Source organism: Diabrotica virgifera, chromosome 2 (assembly GCF_917563875.1).
Source record: "Diabrotica virgifera virgifera chromosome 2, PGI_DIABVI_V3a".
NCBI classification, from domain to species: domain Eukaryota; kingdom Metazoa; phylum Arthropoda; class Insecta; order Coleoptera; family Chrysomelidae; genus Diabrotica; species Diabrotica virgifera.
The window spans coordinates 28,084,895-28,099,483 of NC_065444.1; the positions used below are offsets into that span (position 1 = coordinate 28,084,895).

The window sequence follows — 14,589 nt, forward strand, 5'->3', positions numbered from 1 at the left end:
ATATACGATAGGAAAAATAATCACAGAAACAGATCAGAAGCTAGAAATATAGAAGAAATACATTGCACAACTCTTGATGATACAGATAACCTGATATGCGCTGATGATGCAATTCTTTTAGCCGAATCACATGAAAACCTACAGATACTGCTTAATAAAGTGACCACGGTAAGTGAAGAATATGGCCTATAACACAAGCAAGACGAAATATGTGATAATAACAAAGACAACTCAGTATATTCGTGAGATACATGTGTAGAATCAGCCTATTGAAAGAGTGAGAATTCAAATACCTAGGTACAACCATTAATGAACAGACCAGAACCACATTTACAGGAAAGAAGAGGCTTATCTGCTGTCGAGACTTAAACCTTAAGTTAAAAACACGACTGCTGCGGTGCTATGTGCTACTCGTATTACACTACGGGATGGAAGCGTAGACGCTGAAGAAAATTGACGTGAGGAGACTGGAGGAATTCGAGATGTGGATGTACCGAAGAGTACTACTGTAAGAGTACCATGGGTAGATAGAATAGCCAACGTAGAGGTACTGAGACTATGAATAAGGAAAGGGAAGCGTTTCTAACAATTAAGAGAAGAAGACTGCGAGATATGTTACATGTGATGAGAGGAGATGAATATCTAATACTCCAGGTTATTATGCAAGGAAAATCCAGGGAAAAAGATCCATAGGAAGGAGGCTTAACTCATGGCTGAAGAACCTTAAGGGATGGTTTGGATATAGTAACAACGAATTACTTAGAGCCGCGGTCTCAAAAGGAAAAATCGCTCTGATGATCGCCAACCTTCGAAATGTAGACAGCACCTATAGAAAAAAGAAGAATGTAATTGAATACACGGACAAATGAGGCACTCTATCACTTCTCCTCGACTTTAATCTCCTTGAAAGCATTCCCTAATGTTTTTGGTATTCTTGAAGTATGATATTGAAACTCTTGATAGTAAAGCGTTTACTTCTCTTAAGGGACTACTTTCTAAATTTTCAAAAAATCGATTTTTGTTTTTTTTACAAAAATATTCCTTATTATCGCAGAAATACTGTTCTAAAATGTTATCAAAAAATCGAAATAGAAACGAAGTTTTAGCTGTATTTATAACAGTACCTACCCTATTTAAAACTTGTTTGTATACAACACGGCGCCAGACGCCTAACCTGTGTACGTGCAACTCGTCAGTTGCTTATAAGGGAAGCACGTTTCTTATAATATTGATGTTTATAGAAACTTTTTAAAAAATCTAAAAAAATTCCTGGATCTGGGGATGATTTAAAACGCAGTCAATTTTGTGTCAAAGATGTGGTAAAGATAGTCTCCTATATAGCAGCCTGTGCCTTTAATGGAGCTAAAATCAACATGACAGTAATGGATCGTAAGGAGATAAAAATTGGCGAAATAGCAACGAGTTGGTCGGAAAATATCGACGAAGCTCGTATTAATTGAGCCAATAGAAAGAACAGCGAGATATCAAGGCTGCTAAAGAAACAGAGCTGCAATGTTTTAAATATGTTACTAAATACTAAATATATTACTAAATATATTATAATTTTTATCTTACATACCTGCTACCGCTACCAAAAAACAGTGGATTCAGCATAGCTATGGGAAAAACTGCAATAAAAATAAACTTTTGAAACCAAAATAAAAACATTTTACAGATCGTCATACTTACTCATTTTGTTATTGGCTTTATTATAATAAGCATTTACTTCAAATGGTGATTTATCCCAACTAAAAGAGGAATGTGATCAGTAATTAAGGTTTATTAATTAATGAGTTTATGTTTTAAAAACGTTATAGGTATTCACTGAAATATACACAGATAAAAACACAAGGCTCATTCAGTTGAAACCCATTTATGGTCTAAAAAAATGTATTGGCAAATATGTTTGCAAATAGTCACCACTACAATTAGGGCACATATCCCATTGTTTCACCATTCGATGTACATACATATTATATTCTACCCAAAGATGTGAAAATCGCTAAAATTTGTAATATCCTAAATTTATTCAGTTGTTTCTTCTTTCCCGATTTTCTTTTTGTGATTTTCTTTCACTACTTTGGTAAACATAAGACCGACCATTGTTGTGCAGAATACTGACACCACTTGAGAGCTTTCATGGGCAAAAAAGTGTTAAAATGATCTTGCATGTAGAAGGATGAACTTTAAACTTTTTTGGTGGAGGAAAATTTTCGTATTTCTCCTGCATCCATGACAGCTGCATGGTTTAAAATAATGGCACCAAAATCATTACCGTTTCGCTTGTATTCTTCTTCTTTCGTATTTTTTGTTCATTTAAAAAAAGCGAGGAACTCATTGCGCACAAACTTTGCTGTAATCTAGTTTGTATTCGACATGATCGACAGATCCTATACTCACACCAACATTTTCTAAAATTGCTGATTAAAATTCGATGATTTTCTCTGATCAAGCTTTCCACACATGTCATGTTCCTGTCTGTTGATAGTCTAAGAGCTTGTGAACCCTTCGACTAACGGTCGTCCTGTAAGGCTTGAAATTTGTCTAGTGATAATTCATAGCACACCAAGGCTAAAAACCATGACCTGGCAGGCATCGGCCCTACACGTGTATCTACCAGTTGAATCGAAAAGTGGATAGTTTAGGGGTAAAATAAAATTTCTCCTGTAAGGTTTAAATTTAAGTATGTGTTTGAGTAAGTCATTTAGAAGAACTGTGTACAATGACACGCGATTCTGAAGAGCATAAGACCTTGCCAGACGAGGGGAAAGATTAGGGGTTTTTCCTAAAATTATTTTTTTTGCATCGAACAATTTTTTTTAGGTTTTTTGAATCATTCCAAACAGAAAAGGTCTTTAGTGATTTTTCTCTTAAGTTAATAGTTTTTGTTATATAAGCGATTGAAAATTTTGAAAATTGCGAAATCGGCCATTTTTAACCCTAAATCGGACATTTATCTTAAAATTTCAAAGTTGCCAAGGTAGGTAGATATTCTTTAAACAATGATTGATGAAATCCCAAAGAGTTTTTTGCAATACAATATCGGAAACCCCTTTGTTTTTTAATTGCTAATCAAGCGGGCGCGACACTGTAGTATAAGTGAGGACGTTTGAGTTGGCATAAATTCATTATCTCGAGAATGGGCAAATTTCAAGAGAAATCCTCAGACAGGTCGATTTTTATTTTTAAATTAGGACTTTTTGGCGTATATATAATACTAGTGACGTCATCCATCTGAGCGTGATGACGTAATCGATGATTTTTTTAAATGAGAGTAGGAGTTGTGTGATAGCTCATTTGAAAGGTTATTTAATTCTCTATTCACTAATATAAACATTAACATAATTATTTATACAGGGTGTACAAAAAATTTTTTTTATTAAATTAACCTTGATTAAATTTGACAAATAGAAGAAAAAATTTTTTTGTACACCCTGTATAAATAATTATGTCAATGTTTATATTACTGAATAGAGAATTAAATAGCTTTTCAAATAAGCTATCACACAATCACTACTCTTATTTAAAAAAATCATCGATTACGTCATCACGCCCAGATGGATGACGTCACTAAAATTATATATATGCCTAATTTAAAAATAAAAATCGACCTGTCTGAGGATTTCTCTTCAAATTTGCTCATTCTCGAGATACTGAATTTATGCAAACTCAAACGTCCTCACTTATACTACAGTGTGATCGCCCGCTTGATTAGAAATTAAAAAACTAAGGGGTTTTCGATATTGTAATGCAAAAAACTCTTTCGGATTTCATCAATCATTGTTTAAAGAATATCTACCTACCTTGGCAACTTTGAAATTTTTAGATAAATGTCCGATTTAGGGTTAAAAATGGCCGATTTCGCAATTTTCAAAGTTTTCAATCGCTTATATAACAAAAACTATTAACTTAAGAGAAAAATCACTAAAGACCTTTTCTGTTTGGAATGATTCAAAAAACCTAAAAAAAATTTGTTCGATGCAAAAAAATAATTTTAGGAAAAACCCCTAATCTTTCCCCTGGCCTGGCAAGGTCTTATGCTCTTCAGAATCGCCTGTCATTGTAAGCATTTCTTCTAAATGACTTACTCAAACACATACTTAAATTTAAACCTTACAGGAGAATGTTTGTTTTACCCCTAAACTATGCACTTTTCGATTCACCTGGTAGATACACGTGCACGGCTGATGCCTGCCAGGTCATGATTTTTAGCCTTGGTGTGCTATGAATTATCACTAGACAAATTTCTAGCCTTACAGGACGACCGTTAGTCGGAGGGTTCACTAGCTCTTAGACTATGATGCAATATTCAATGCACTTGGTTGCGATTTATCTTTCAAAATATTAAATCCCAATGTCTAATGCCGCGTCCGCATTGGTAAATTTTTCGTACGTACCAGCTGTTCGTCGCAAATATTTGCGTGTTCGAAGTAAATTGTGCTCAGTGTTCCCAGACCTACTGAAAAATCAGTAGACCTACTGATCTCGATCCTCGTCTACTGATCTACTGATGGCATCCTTAAACCTACTGAAATACTAAAAATTACTAAAATACTCAAAATCATCGTATTTTAATAGAGGGATTCGGTAAATTTAACGAAAAATCGGTTGAATCAACCGATTTTTTGAGGCATCTGGTTGCCTTCCCCCCTAATTCTACTGATTTTTCGGAGCGACATCTAGTTGTCTATGTATAAACTGATAGATTTTTGAGGCGAGTTGATACTACTGATCTTTTGAAGCGACACCTACTGATCATCAAAAAAGTCATCTGGGAACACTACTAGTGTGGACGTGTTCGTCGCATAAATCGGACGCCAGAATTTTCGACTCACACAACGCACACGCTCCATCGGTTATCGTTTACCAGCGAAGATCAAATGATTTGAGCACCACGTCCTCACTGGTAAAAATTTGCGACGCAAATTCTTGTGACGAACCATTAGTTCATTACGCACGAAAAATTTACCAATGCGGTCGCGCCATAAGATGGGCTGGTCTGTCCATAACCTTCCTAATTTACCGCCTTACTAATTTAATTTGGGAGAAAGGCCCAACAGTAAGAAGTCGTTTAGAAGGTCCGCGAATTTGATGGAGAAATAACTTATGGTCAGATTCATGGGGTCAGATTTAAGACAATGTGGCTACCGACTGACCTAACTATCGTGGACGACTAGACGAGGGCATTTAGCACAAAATAAATAAATTTTTAAATACAGCACCTAGAGACTTGCAGTTTTTTGCATTATGTTCAGGATGACGTCAGGAAAAAAGTCTACTATTCAAAAATGGGTGGAAATGCATAATTGCACTGTAAAGTGCATAAAATGCATCCAAAATTGCATAAATATAAAAATAAAGTCAAAATCAGTATACTAAGGAACAAAATTAATTATTTGGGGTTTTTGGGGCCACTGAATACGATTACGCCATCAGAACTGACCCACGGATTACCTGGTGCCCAAGGTCAGTGCAAGAAACGTCATCTTCTGAGGTTTCAATGGTTTTCGGCATTAAATCAACTCAAACAGATTACTCACGGGTTTTAGGGGTCACTAAGTACTAATATGCCATCAGAATTGACCTACGAAGTACCTGGTGCCCAGGGTCGCTACTAAGGCACGTCATCTCCTGGAGTTTCGAGACCTTTCGGCACTAAATTGATGCAACTGGACTATTCAGGGGGTTTTTGAGGTGGTTAAACACGAATATGCCATCATAATTGAACTCCGGAGTACCTGGTGCCCAGGGTCGCTACTAAGGCACGTCATCTTCAGGAGTTTCGAAGACTTTCGGTATTAAATTGGTGCAAACGGATTACTCGGGGGGTTTTTGAGGTAGCCAAACACGAATATGCCATCAGAATAGACCATTGGATAACCTGGCGCCCAAGGTCACTGCAAGGGACGTCATCTTCTGGAGTTTGGACTGTTTTCGGCATTAAATTGATGTAAACGGACTACTCACGGGTTTTTTGGGGTCGGTAAACACGAATGTGTCATCGGAACTAAACTCCGGAGTATCCGGTGCCCAGGGTCGCTACTAGGGCACGTCATCTTCTGAGGTTTCGAAGGTTTTTGGCATTTAATTGATGCAAATGGATTACTGGAGGGTTTTTAAGGTCGCTGAACACGAATTTGCCATCAGAACCGACATCCTGTGCACCTGGTACCCAAGGTAACTGCAAGAGACGTCATCTTCTTAAGTTTTGAGGGATTTCGGCATTAAATTGATGAAAATGGATTACTTGGGGGTTTTTAAATTGATTAAATACGAACATGCGATCAAAACAGACCATCGTAGCACCTGGTGGTCGCGGTCACTGCAAGGAGCGTTATCTTCTGGGGAGGTTTTTCGGTACTATATTGACGCAAACCGATTACTTATAGGTTTCCTATAAGACACGCCATCTTCTGGAGTTTCGAAAGTTTTCGATACTAAATTGATTCAAATGGATTACTCATGGCTTTTTGGGGTTGATGAATACGAATACACCTTTAGACCACACATTTTAGCACCTGGTGCCTAAGGCATGTTAGTGCCCAAGGCACGTTATCTTCTGAGGTTGCGTGAGTTTTCGGTACCAAATTCATGCAAACAAATTACTTTTGGGTTTTTGGGGTTGTTGAACACGAGTATGACTTAGATGAAGGATTCAAGAGTACCTAGTGATTACGATGATCAATAATAACGCCAATGCATAATAACATTGTCATAATAGAATATAGTAAATCGATCTGGAAATAAATAAAGGAAAAACATTGTCAGATATAAGTAAAGTTTATATAAATTTTATATATACATGAGTAGGAAAATTTAATAGCACAGTGACGTCCCTTGAAGTGACCATGGTAACCAGGTGCACCGTGAGTTTGTTCTAATGGCCTATTCGTGTTTGCTGACCCCACAAACCCCCTGAGTAGTCCATTTGCATCCATTATGCCGAAAACGCTCGAAACTCCAGAAGATGACGTGCCTTAGTAGCGATCCAGGGCAACACGTGCTCCGGAATTAAATTATGATGTCATATTCGTGATTAGCGACCGCAAAAACCCACAAGTAATCCGTTTGCATCAATTTAATTCCGAAAGCCCCCGAAACTCCAAAAGATGACGTCCCTTGCAGTGACCTTGGGCACCAGGTGATCCGGTGTTCTGTTCTGATGGCATATTTGTATTTGACGACTCAAACACCCCCGAGTAATCCATTTTTATCAATTTAATGCCGAAATCTCTCAAACTCCAGAAGAGGACGCCCCTTGCAGTGAGCTTGGGCTCCAGGTGCACAGAGGGTCGGTTTTGATGGCATATTCGTATTTAGCGATCTCAAAAACCCGTAAGTAATCTATTTGCATCAATTTGACACCGAAATCCCTCGAAACTCCAGACGATGACGCGCCTTTGTAGCAACCCTGGGCACTAGGTACTCGGGAGGTCAATTCTGATGGCATATTCGTGCTTAGCGACCCCAAAAAAACCCGTGAGTAATCCATTTGCATCAATTAAATGACCAATACCCACGAAACCACAGAAGATGAAGTGCCTTAGTAGAGACCCTTGGCACCAAAAACCTGTAAGTAATCCATTTGCATCAATTTGATACCGAAATCCCTCGAAACTCCAGAAGATGACGTCCCTTGCAGTGACCTTGGACACCAGGTGATCCAGAGGTCTGTTCTGATAGCATATTCGTGTTAAACACATCAAAAACCCCACGAATAGTCCAGTTGCATCAATTTAGTGCCGAAATCCCTCGAAACTCCAGAAAATAACGTGCCTTAGTAGCGACCCTGGGCACCAGGTACTCCGGAGTTCCATTCTGATGGCATATTCGTATTTAGCGACCCCTAAAAGCCGTAAGTAATCCGTTTGAATCGATTTAATGCCGAAAACTATCGAAACTCCAGAAGATGACGTCTCTTGCCGTGACCTTGGGCACCAGGTGATCCGGGGGTCAGTTCTGATGGCGTAATCGTATTCAGTGACCCCAAAAACCGCCCAAAGAATAAATTTTGTTCCTTAGTATAGGTAGTGATTTTGACTTTATTTTTATATAATGCAAAAAACTGCAAGTCTCTAGGTGCTGTATTTAATAATTTATTTATTCGGGTGCTTTTAGTGATAATTGCCCTGGTCTAGACCGTATGTGATGAACGCGGATTCTGCTTGCACAGTCAGCCAAGACCCACTCCGAGTTGTATTGCTACGAGAAGAAGAATAAATTATACTTCTTCTTTACGTACCATCTCCGCGATGGAGGTTGGCAATCATCACGGCTATTCTGATCTTAAGAATAATTTGCGATTGATTAATTTTGATTTAGAAAATATATTTCTATATATTGGTACTTTGGTATTAACTGCAACCAACTGCCATTGGTAATTTGGTTGACAGTTTCATTTTACTCGAATGGTTTTCAATATTAAATCAGCAAAAAAGGACAATATATGATTTTATACAATTTAGCAATTTTAATTGGTAGTCCTGTCGCCAGGGGGGTACAACGGCCTTCTTAATTCAGATGGACTTACCCAAGTTTTTTTATGTATTTTAGCCCATAGAACACGAATTTTTTGGGTAACAGTTGATCCGGATGTCGATAAGATTGTTATAAACAAAGAAGTTGAGGAATTACATAACAGCGATTTCTCGCAAAACAAAACATTTTTTTGTATTTTTTGGGTCATTCTAACCAAAAAATGTTCATACAAGTTTTTTCGTAGGATGCATAGTTTTCGAGATAAACGCGGTTGAACTTTCAAGAAATCGAAAAATTGCAATTTTTGAACCCGAATAACCTTTGATTAAGAAATAAAATAGCAATTCTGCTTACCGCCTTTAAAAGTTTGAGTCAAATTATATCTGTTTTGAATATTTGCATTGCTAAAAATTTATTTTTTGATTGTTAAAAAAGCTATAAACACATAGTGTTTCCCGTGCCTAATACATGCGTTTTAATGCATGCTACGTAGAAATAGCCTCGCTTGAAATTTTACCTCTTCTACCTACTCGTTCGATTTTAAATGAGAAATCATTAAAACAAACCATCACTCAAGCACTAGGTGTTTATAGCTTTTTTTAACAATAAAATAATAAATTTTTAGCAATACAAATAATTAAAACCGATATAATTTGACTTGAACTTTCAAAGGCGGTAAGCAGAATTGCTATTTTATTTTTTAATCAAAAGTTATTCGGGTTCAAAAGTTGCAATTTTTCGATTTTTTTAAAGTTCAACCGCGTTTATCTCGAAAACTATGCATCCTACGAAAAAATTTGTAGGAACATTTTTTTGTTAGAATGGCCCAAAAAATACAAAAAAATGTTTTGTTTTGCGAGAAATCGCTGTTATGTGATTCCTCAACTTCTTGGTTTATAACAATCTTATCGACATCCGGATCAACTGTTACCCAAAAAATTCGTGTTCTACAGGTCAAAATACATAAAAAAACTTGGGTAAGTCCATCTGAATACAGGAGACCGTTGTACCCCCCTGGCGACAGGACTATGGAGGGCGTTAATTAAAACTAAGCATTTTAGTGCAATTATATTTGCTTTTATTGTTTGTACTCCTTATACGCTAATAAGATTTTTCATCTGACTCGCTAATTTTCCTGATGTGTACATTACAATACTTTTAACTCTGAATGAATGGGACTGAAATGTTGTCTGTTGTCATACAATGTAATGCATAATAATTGCATATGTTTACTTATAAAATAATTGTAGGTACTTCATTCAAATGTAGAGTCTAATATCTTTCTCCATTATTTGAACGTATTCAACAAATATATAATATTTTCCTCAACTTTTATTATCTTTCGAATTTATTAATTTTCTGAATATGTTATTATTACTTGTTTTTATTTTACCTACATTAGTTTTACAGTTATAATTAATAAAAATGTTCTGAAATTACAATTTCTTTTTCACTTATATTAGTGCTTTGGAATTTTGGAGTATTTTTTTAAATTCGTAGTTTATAAGGCGTGGTTTAGTTCGATGACATCATTGAGTAGGTATAGGGAATGACATGAGGTTATGTCTTCGTCCATTTCCTCCGCAAATTTGGTAATTCATGCCGCAGTTGCCGAAAAAAATCAGGAAAAAATAATAGTAAATCCTGATATAATGTACTAACAACGTCAGCGAAATCTTACACCCGTTTTTTTTATACAGTGATGAGCGCGCTAATAACCGGCAAAATAGCACAAAAGGTGAAAAACGTATTGAGTTGTGAGATAAAAAGAAATGCAACTAGTCGAGCTGGGAAATTTAGCGATATTAACCTAAAAATGTACATTATATTGATTGTTCCCACCTTTAGACGTATCGGACGAGTTTGGCAACTGCTACTGTCACAGTGACGGTTTTAGTTGACATACTCCTCTGATACGTGTAAATGTGGGAAACGATCCCACCCCATTCACGATAATGTGAATTTATATGTTAATATCGCTAAATCTCCCAGCTCGACTAGTTTTATTTCTTTTTAACTCACCACTTAATAAGTTTTCCATCTTTTGCGCTATTTTGCCGGTTATTAGCACGCTCATCACTGTATATTAATATTTGTTTCTGTAACTTTTCCTTGTTCCTGTTTTTATTTTTCTCACAAACAAGTTCTCCATTTCTTCAGTATTAGAGTTCTATTCTTTAACTTATTCGTCATAAATTATCAACAGTGGCGGCTGAAAGAGGGCTGCGTTATCTAGGATAGGCTAGGCCGCCCATTATAAACAATTAATGTTATTGTATATTCTTCATATTTGATATTCACACCTTTCAAATGCAACAAACAAACATTTTTTCATTAAAATACATTAATCTAACTGAAATAAACTTTAGAATAATTAATAAATATAAAAACTAATACATTTGTTTTAAGCGTCCGTATTCTATTCGGGTCTGATTTCATAAAGTCTGATAAAGGCATGCGGATACCATGGAAATGACACGCAGTACATTGTAGTAATGCAGATATGTATATATCAAAATTTTCGAAGTACAGGGTGATCAGTTAAGGGTAGCGAGCGGCCATATCTCATAAGATATTGGTCGTATAGATTTGAGGAAAAAAAAAAAAGAATGTGTGTGTACTTTGTACGCACGTAAGAAGTTATTCTTCTATTATATAATTTCAACGAAGTAAATATACTTAACAGGTTATTTGTATTTTATTTAAATATTAAACTAACTTTCTTATCTACCACTTTCAAAAATTTTTTATTAAAACAACGAAAAATTAAAAAAAAGTATGAATCGTCCAGCATTGGAACCCGCGACCGGTGTGACCTTCCAATCACTGACCCAACGCTCTACCAACTACGCCACCGAGCTTCTTTAAATGACACGTAAGTTTCGGATATAATTACACAACACGGTGACATATAGACAATATAAAAATGATATACAGTGGAACCTCGATAAGTCGGATTAATCGGGACCGCGGCCGATCCGGGTTATCGAAAATCCGGGTTAGCCGGAGAATATGGTAAAAATTAATAAAATACGGTACTCTTACAGATAAACTTAATTATAATTGCCAAAAAAATGAAATACTTATGTCCAGTACATCTAAATTACGTACAGTTGTATACATTATTGTCTATTTCTTGGTAAAAAAACTCAGTCAAAGTGAAAACATTTTTATTTTATCTGATGAAAATCGATCCGGGTTAGCCGGACTTCCGGGTTATCTTATTAATTATTATAATTATTAATTATTATTAATTATATATAATCCGGTATTATCTTGAAAGATTAGCAACGAACTATTACTGTCTGTGCGCATGCGCGCAGATTTATGAAATTTTACTCTCAATCGCATCGCGCCTAAGGAAGAATAACTTCAAAAATCATCATAAAAGTCGCCAAGAGAAATTGCTGGAAATTTCTTTCGAGTTTGTCAAACGTCCGCTAGAGGGAGTAACAACCAACACAAAGTAGAAAAATGGGATTTTTATAGAATTTTGTCTAATGAAAGTTTATCGATGGATATCATTTTCATATTTACAGACCATTTCCCTACATTTTTTGTCCAAAAACGTTTTGTTCTATCTATCAGCGGTGGGGGAAGTTCAATTGTTTTTTTTTTAAACAAACCAAGATTTCTTCCGTTTCTTTTGACCAATTTTAGCAAACTTAGACTCGTATGAAAGAGCATAATTTGCACTACAAAACGCTTATTTGGTTTTGAATTTTTGACGTTTGCTGTCGCCGCTAGATGGCGTTAACTGAAATGGTAGCAAATTTTTGAGTTAAAAAAAAACATATAATGGTATATTGATTTTTATATTTTAAAAGAGGATAAATTTCTCTATAATTTAATGAAAAGAATTTATTATCTACCTTTTTTTGAACCGTTGATATTGACCAAAATATAATTTTATTACATTAAAAAATGGCACTCCACTGTTTTTTGTAATCTCTTATTAGTTGCTAACAAAAAGAACCTCTTGACTTTTTTTCGTTAGACAAACGATTTTAGATTGAAAAAAAAAAGTAAATTATGTAGTATGTTTCGAGATATGGGCGCCCCATGTAAATATATCTTATTTTTCAATCCAAAACTGTTTGTCTAACGAAAAAAAGTCAAGAGGTTCTTTTTGTTAGCAACTAATAAGAGATTACAAAACTGATTTTTATTTTTGATAAAAACAGTGGCGTGCCATTTTTTAATGTAATAAAATTATATTTTGGTCAATATCAACGGTTCAAAAAAAGGTAGATAATAAATTCTTTTCATTAAGTTATAGAGAAATTTATCCTCTTTTAAAATATATAAAAATTAATATACCATTACATTTATTTTTTTTTGAAAAAAACTCAAAAATTTGCTACCATTTCAGTTAACGCTATCTAGGGGCGACAGCAAACGTCAAAAATTCAAAACAAAATAAGCGTTTTGTAGTGCAAATTATGCTCTTTCATATGAGCCTAAGTTTGCTAAAATCGGTCAAAAGAAACGGAAGAAATCTTGGTTTGTTTAAAAAACAATTGATTTACCACCGCTTTATTTGGATAGATAGAACAAAACGTTTTAGACAAAAAATGTAGGGAAGTGGTTTGTAAATATGAAAATGATATCATCGATAAACTTTTATTAGACAAAATTCTATAAAAATCCCATTTTTCTACTTTGTGTTGGTTGTTACGCCCTCTAGCGGACGTTTGACAAACTCGAAAATAATTTCCAGCAATTTCTCTTGGCGACTTTTATCACGATTTTTTTTCTCAAATCTATACGACCAATATCTTATGAGATATGGCCGCTCGCTACCCTTAACTGATCACCCTGTACATCGCTCTACAGATACGGAGCTCAGCCGATAATACGAGCATGTAGAAAGCATCCCCGAGATAAAACCCTGAGTCAACCCCCGGGTGTTAATGCAATAAAAATGCAATAAATTTCCTAATAAAAACTTTTGATGTGACTCTTGATAGACTTGTAAGCATTGCAACTGATGGAGCTCCAGCAAGGCTTGGAGAAGTAGTCGGTCTTATTGGGTCTAGGACATTTCGCCGTCGCCGTTTCGCCGTCGCCATTTCGCCGTCGCCGTTTCGCCGTCGAGCCATTTCGCCGTCGCCGTTTCGCCGTCAAGCCATTTCGCCGTCGCCATTTCGTTGTTAGCATTCGTACTTATAATTTCGGGATGATCATTACTTGTATATAAGTTTTGAATGGCTTTCGAACGATTATATACTATCACTTTTGCATAATGAAGTTTTTTATTTTTGATACAGTAACAACAATTGAAATTGAAATCCCTTTTCTCAATATTGTTTATTTCCGGGAATCTGATAATAGTCATATTTATCTATTTAATGATATATTCTAATTATACTCTTGTTTATTAATTGTCCTTAATTTCCTAGAAATAATAGGTTAAACTTAAAATTACAAACAATATTTTTAATACTGTAAATATTTTATTTTTCAGACGAAAACAATGTATAGTTGAATACGAAAATATAACTTGGTTTTACTAGCAACATCAGCATTTTATTTACACTGACATTTAGTATAAAAAAAGTTAGTATGTTATCACGTTCTTGCGACATTTAGTATAAAAAAAGTTAGTATGTTATCACGTTCTTGTAAACTTAACCAATGCCGGGATGGCGACGGCGAAACGGCCGACGGCGAACTGGCTCGACGGCGAAACGGCCGACGGCGAAGTGGCTCGACGGCGAAACGGCGACGGCGAAATGGCGACGGCGAAACGGCGACGTCGAAACGTCCCAGTCCGGGTCTTATTGGGCTTTATAGAAATGATTCTCAAATTCCATAATTCATACCGTTTCACTGTATAATTCACCGAGAACATCTCGTTACTAAAATATTTATGTACATATTATAAGTTACATTCGGACAAATAAAAAGTAAAAAATCATCGACAATTAAAAAATTTCCTTGAGGAAGTACTTCTAAACGACATTAATTTCTTATTTTTCCTCAAATCGATTCGTAGGTTTGTTTGATACGTTAGCTGTATTTCTAAATGAAAAGGAAATAACCCATTCTCAATTGGAACGAATTCGTCATGGAACATTTACAAAACAATTAATTTATAATTGCAAGGGA

The 14,589-nt window shown here is 35.6% G+C and overlaps 1 protein-coding gene across 1 annotated transcript in view; it reads right to left on the reverse strand.

The window, feature by feature from the left end:
- LOC126880008 (neprilysin-4-like) overlaps window positions 1-14,589 on the reverse strand; it is an 81,827-nt gene that overhangs the window by 24,821 nt on the left and 42,417 nt on the right. The window contains exons 9-10 of the mRNA XM_050643519.1: window positions 1,690-1,748; window positions 1,580-1,628 (exon numbers count right to left, since the gene is read on the reverse strand). Of these exons, the coding sequence (XP_050499476.1) occupies window positions 1,580-1,628; window positions 1,690-1,748 (108 nt within the window). The remainder of the gene's footprint in view (window positions 1-1,579; window positions 1,629-1,689; window positions 1,749-14,589) is intronic.